The sequence below is a fragment of the Rhipicephalus microplus genome, unplaced genomic scaffold, assembly GCF_043290135.1.
Source record: "Rhipicephalus microplus isolate Deutch F79 unplaced genomic scaffold, USDA_Rmic scaffold_67, whole genome shotgun sequence".
NCBI lineage: Eukaryota > Metazoa > Arthropoda > Arachnida > Ixodida > Ixodidae > Rhipicephalus > Rhipicephalus microplus.
In genome coordinates, this window is record NW_027464640.1 from 1,329,345 (window position 1) to 1,335,814 (window position 6,470).

Sequence of the window (6,470 nt, forward strand, 5' to 3'; positions counted from 1 at the left end):
TCACGATGCTTGAAGCGGCCACTGGCCATGGATTATGGGTTCACGGTTCAATCATTTGTGGTTTATGGAATCACGTCAAGTGGGAACGACTTCTAGCCGCCTGAGAGAAACAACTGAAAATTCTAGGTCACGCGCTGTGCTCAATGTTTGGCTCACTGTTCTCAGGAGCCTTGACTACTGATCGGCTAATTTTTCTGACCATGCTGAAAACGTGTTGCAGCTGGGCCACTCTAAAGTCAATTTTCCCATGGTGCACCTACCGACATCGTCACTAGCTTGACGTCCAGCTACATAATTAATTTTGGTGATCTCACATGAAGTCTGGCTAGTTGCGATGACGTTAGGTACCAAAACTTCCGAAATGGCCGCTTGCAAGTCACCGAAACATTAAAAATGGCTGACATCTAGCATGAGCTCGTGACGTGAAGGTCATACCGTGTTGTGACGTCAGGGTCATATGCGAGTGCAAGACCCCCCTTACGAGAGAGGCGATGGTTCCTCGCAGCACCCCCTCCCTATAAAGTCCATGTATGGGGCTGACTTCGTGCTGCCGACTCCTCTTAGGTGACTGAGGGGGAAGGGGGGGGGTCCTGCCCCCTCCCCCTTTGTGCACACACTTCTGGTTAGGGTACAGTAGAGACCAATGGTTAGTTTTGAAGACATACCGTAATTACTTTTGCAGGTGCTTTCACGCTTAGCAGTACATAGTCTAGGCTCTTCGCGACTTGGCCTTTCATTTGACACAATTTAGTGCCCCTAAGAAAGGTGCACCGAATTGTGAAGCTCTGCGTACTGACAGACGTTCACAAATGGGCCGGGCAAGCATGTAATGTTTTATTTCAAGGCTAGTTTTGCCTGATCATTTTCAACGAGAATGTTCCCAGGCATGTATCTCCTTGTTAAAATTTGCTTAAAATAAATCATTAGTGCAGTTCCTTAACCTTTTAGATGCTGTTCAATTCAAAGGCCCGAAATGTCCAGAGAAAGCACTTTCAGGCGAAACAAAAATGTGTTTGCACTTGAAGCAGCCGCAAGCATGCATAGGGGAGGCAAAGTATTTAGACGAGGCAAAGTGTCATCGCAGAACCCTCCCCCCCCCCCCCCCCAGCACTCCATTCCCTCTGGTCGAGACCAAAGAACAACATGCTCCACAATGGATGAAAAAAATTAAACAAAAGAAAGCGATAATTTGATTCTCAAAATGAGCACCCTGGCTTTTCTGTAGTAAAGATGGGAAGTACACAATTCTTGGAGTGCAACATCACAGACCTTCGGCCATCATTATCGTTGAAAACCCGCGTTGCCTCAACTTATTAAACCTGTGAGGCAAACTCTGTGGCCCCCTCCCCCTGCCGTCCCCGTGCTTATAGAAGCATTCTTACGTAGCAGGAAAAAAACATATGTAAAAGACAATACATTTTGTACAAACTAAAATGTAAGTTTATTTCAAGAACAATTTATTTACAGAATTCACTGGTAGCCCAGTAAGAGACGAAAAAGAAATGAAGATATGCAGTGAGAAAATTACTTTAAAGATTGCAGAGAACTCGGCTTGAGGATGACTCCCTTAGTCTGCTGCTCTGTGCAAACGGGGTGAAACAAAGAGAATCGGGAGAGACGATTAATAAATAAGTTATTTACATTTATTGAAAGTAGGAGAGCAGTTTGGTTTCACAGTGCAAGAATCGGAAGTGTACGTTAATCTAGGAGTTTCCTGTAATATACAGTTGCACTTTTCTATATCTAAAATACATACAGCCAGAACACAGGCCGATGGCGGCACATGTAGGTACCGTCAGGGACAAATGTATTGTCAGCAAGAAACTACAAAGTACAATAGGTTCTGTGAGCGATAACTCAAGAGCACAATCTTGGGTCTCTAATCATGTGGTTGTAAAATATAGTTTATGCCTTAAATGATGCTGACCTTAATAGGTACTGGTGGAAGTGAAAATGAAAGAATGCATGTTAAGCCTTCATTTGTCAGTACTTCAAGTGCCAATATGATTTATCCTTTATTAGTCTCTTTGAAGAAATAAACTATTCACTTCTCTGCACTTCAGAGCTATCCACTAGTAACACTTAAAGAAATCACAAAACATTACCAACACGGTGGGTGAGTATTCTCATCCGCAACTCACCAGAGTTCAGCCAGTTACTCTGAGAAAGTTACAGATCAGGCCGTTCCTATTGTGGGGCTTTCTCAGTAAGAAATATTAGGACGTTCACCCTTGTCCGAACAACAGTGAAACCTTCTGTTCTATGGCTCCCACACTCTGCCGATGTCCCATGTTCCCTAACAACCTTCTCTCTAGCAATGTCGAAGAGGAGGATGCCATCAGAAGCACGGTACTTTGAAAGTAAGCACAGTCTATTCAGAGGACCTTGGAAAGGGTTGGGTGTCACAGTGTTCTGTCCACTATTTGGGGCCCATTTAGCGGTTACAACAGCCTCCCGGTAGCGGGTCCTGTCAGTAACTGCTCAGGATCCAATAAAGTTCGTTGTCTGTCTGCCTTTTCTACTCTTGTGTATCAATGCTACGAACTCTGTGCATCTAATTCATTTCATGTCAGGGTTGGGTGTCACGGTGCTCTGTCCACTATTTGGGGCGCATCCAGCGGTTACAACAGCCTCCCGGTAGCGGGTCCTGTCAGTAAGTGCTCAGGATCCAATAAAGTTCGTTGTCTGTCTGCCTTTTCTACTCTTGTGTATCAATGCTACTAACTCCGTGCATCTACTTTATTTCATGTCTTTTGATGTCGCACAGCTTTCAGCTGGACTAGGTTAATAAAATGCAACAATCTGAGTGTCAGCAAAAAAACTTTTGCAAATTATTTCTACGGCATTAGAAAGTTCCAAAAATTGATTCATGATCAGCTTTTGCCTCTGGAAAATTCATAGCAAGAAAAGTATATGAAAAAATGACGCCTATTTTGTTCAAACAAGAATAGGTAATGGAAACATGGAGGCTACATCCATCAATTTCAGTGTTCATAAATGACGACCGAAGAATACACAGCCTGTACAATAGGTAAAACCATGGAGTTTCCTATTATACACTAGAGGGAACTCTGGCGCTAGTGTCTATGGAAGCTGCAACGCACAGCGCTTCAGCGAGCATGGGAATGACAGGTAGTACACATATTTGTCTAATCTTCGTGCTTCTAGCTCTATGTGTGTTCGTGTGGCTTGGAGCTGTTTTCTCATGAAACAAAAATCAGCAAATGTTCAGCGGTTGCACTTCACCACCTAGTTATTTTAGACGTACCTTTCCAAATTGGATCACAAAATTCAAAATGGTTCGTTGTTTTCTTTGAAACAAAACCGAAACAGAGCAATAAGAGAAGTCGCAAGTACAAAGACTAGGCAAATATGTGTACTATCCATCATTCCCATGGTCGCTGAACGATTGCAGCAACAGAGTCCCCTCTAGTTAGTTTTAGTAAACTCTACCGGAAAAACCACTTGGCTATTTATTGAGAAGAATAAGTAGGCAAGAGATACTTCATATAGCATTATCCTTCTTTGTTATTCTAAGAAGAGGCATCTAACACTACCTTTTCATTTTGTGTCGATAAGCTCCAAGATCTCCATTGTGTCAAGAATGACAAAATGAAGATTAAAGAAAAGCAAGAGATGAAGTGTATGAAGTTGTAGACTATGGTAGGTTCATAAAAAAAAATTTAAGACCCAGAATGTGTGTTGTTACACTACTGCAGTCTATCTCACTTGTGCCATGTGATAATGCTGGAGAATCACACATGCAGGGACAGAATGGTTTAGTGGCATACACACCAAATAAAAGTACACAACACAAAAGCTGCTAGGATGTCGGTGGGCTTCTTAGGTGACAGAATGTGTGCCACACTTGTCTGTGATGTTTCCACATAAGGTAGAAATGGATGTTCATCAGGCTTAGAGATTGCTGAAGATAAATTCTGTTATTTGCACTAAACAATTGAGAGCTCAGCACACATGCAGGGAACATTTTTTTTTTGTTGCTCAACCACACGAATTTTTAAAACCAAGCATCCGTGACACATCTTCTGTGATAACTTCAGCCTTTGGTATCAACTATCACTCGCTCTTTATTTTCTGTGCTGATGTTTGTCTAAATCTTTCTGAAATACACTAACTGTTGCACAAGAAGCATCGTTTCATCTAGTATGCTGGCACTGATCCATTAGTGTGGAGAACGCCTGGTGAATGATGAAAATGTGATGATTGGCAATTCACCCCATTTGGTGATGCCTGGATTGCTGGCACACAAAACTCGAGAGGCTCTTTCAAGACACCATGAGAAGTCTGTTTAATACCATCTACAGAGTGGTGGGGCATAAGAAATAACACTTGTCCAAAAGCACATGCATGTCAAATAAGGCAGTTCACAAGCTCAGAGCTTGGATCATGCACATGAAGACATCACACGTAATGCGCATTACTCAGTTGCTACATTATTTGACAATAGGATAGTCACTCGCATGATGGAGAGTAAAATTATTCTCAAAACATTTTGATCATATGGAGTAAACGCATGGCAGATGTTAAAAGTTGGTCAGCTATGTTCTTGGCAATATGTGGCAATCTTAAATACTGCCCTATCTGATCCTGCACGGCACTATCTGATGAAGCTTGCCTAGGTAAAGTCTTGATCAGGTCACAACAACAAAGAAGGAACTATATCATTTCAGGTAAAACTCACAGTTGAAAATGTGACAGCAAAAACAATAATAAAGGTCCACTGTGTAATCGACACTATTAGAATGTATCCAGGCACATGTGTTGCATTCGCACGAGTGATCAAACTTTGCATGATGCTGTGATGCCCAAAAGAATCTGCTGGGCACTCTGCTGCTATTAGTTAGAAATAGGAATGTAATGTAATGTATTGTAATGTGTATCTTCCATGGTAATAAAACAGTCAGGCAAGGGCTTTCAGTGAACTTAACTCAAGTCAAATTAATGTAATGATTGCAGCTAGTTATTTGGTATAGCTGAAACATTTGTGGTAGCCTGAAACCTTTCTGAAAGATGCTGCAAGGGAGTTTCACAGCACTGATTCCAATTCAGTATCTGGCAGCGGGTAACAAGATGTTTTCTGTTCTGTGAGCAGTATGCTGGGAGTGCAGTTTGTTAAAACAGAAAATTGATTATGTTCAGCTTAGTAACAATCCTGTGCCATTCTGAACTGCGTCAGAATGCTGTGCTTCATATGCTGCCTTATTCTAACAAATTCACGGTCCTTGTAACATATCTCAATGTCACACATTTGAAGCAGTTTACACTTGCATTAGAAATAAACAAAAACAACCGATGTTAGCATCATGGATTATTAGAGGAATTTGGAGAAAAGCAGATGTCAACAAATAGCGAGATACTCACACATAGAAGGACTACAATGCAACTTACCACAATAGCCATGGGACTAGTAGTAATACGAGGCAAGGACAACGGCAGCACAGAACAGGCTGTCCTTTGGAACAAACAGCCTCAAATTAGGTAAACGCCGTCAGACCACGTTAGTGTCACTGCACGAAAACCGCAAGACACTTACTCCATTAAAGAACTCTGAAACACAGACATCGGTGTCGGAGTCCCAAAGGCAGCGGCAAGCCATTCTGCAAAGTGAAAAACGACTTGTATGAAACGAACAGTACTACAGTGGTGGACTTAATTCGTATTGCAAAAGTTCACAGGGAAGCGCAGTTAATCAAGGGAGCGATACCTGAATGTTTCAAGGCACTGCAGTCGTTTGACCAACAAAGGTCTCCAATAGACTGTCGACCTCTGCATTTTATGTTTCGCACTTAACTACAATACAAACAATAATTACACAATACGCACAATACTTACCTTGCTCCTTCACCGCGCTGTTCGCTGATGACAACTTGCACCACGTACTTGTACCTTTCGAAACCAAGTTCTGAAATGTAATTTGAACGCACATGAGACGTCGAAAGGTAACCCATAAGGATAATATACCTTGAAGTCTTTCGCATATTCTTTGGGAGATTTCTTTCGTCCACTTAGCAACCTGACTAGGATCGTAAATTTTGTCGTCGAATTCAGTCATCAAAACGTCTTTCAAACACTGTCGGGCTACTTGAGAGGAAAACCTGCAAGCAGCAGAGCTCTTGCACATCAACGCCTATCGATACAACTTCAAATTCAAACAGATCAAGCTGAAAAGCCAGTAGAACTACGGAAACCCTTACTTTTTATCGGGCGCCAAGCGCAGCTCGTATGTGTTGGCGGCCATTTTGCTTGGGCATACGTTGTCATGACGACAGTGTGGTGGTATACATAGAGGTACGATATTCCCTCCTTGGGCTCAGCTGTTATATGGATGCATCAAGCGGGTGTCGTCGTGTTTGTTGTGACGTGTTCGAATGGTTGGCTCAGCTAGTGCGCGAGAAAACATTCATTTCTACCAGTCGCTCAGCAAGCTGTCGATGTATTACCACGCTGGT

General features: G+C 42.4%; 1 protein-coding gene across 2 annotated transcripts; it reads right to left on the minus strand.

Annotated features, from left to right (window-relative positions):
• Positions 1–1,417: 1,417 nt before the first annotated feature.
• On the minus strand, positions 1,418–6,351 carry LOC119177766 (dynein light chain Tctex-type protein 2B). 2 transcript variants are annotated; one of them, XM_037428952.2, is made up of 6 exons: positions 6,216–6,351; positions 5,983–6,116; positions 5,854–5,923; positions 5,555–5,618; positions 5,410–5,473; positions 1,418–1,575 (listed from the first exon to the last, which is right to left on the minus strand). In XM_037428952.2, exons 1-5 carry the CDS (start codon positions 6,257–6,259, stop codon positions 5,426–5,428), a joined length of 360 nt encoding a protein of 119 aa, XP_037284849.2. In that variant the 5' UTR covers positions 6,260–6,351; the 3' UTR covers positions 1,418–1,575; positions 5,410–5,425. The 2 variants fall into 2 exon arrangements, with proteins under 2 accessions (XP_037284849.2, XP_037284848.2); XM_037428951.2 differs by having other exon boundaries at positions 1,418–1,580.
• Positions 6,352–6,470: the final 119 nt, after the last annotated feature.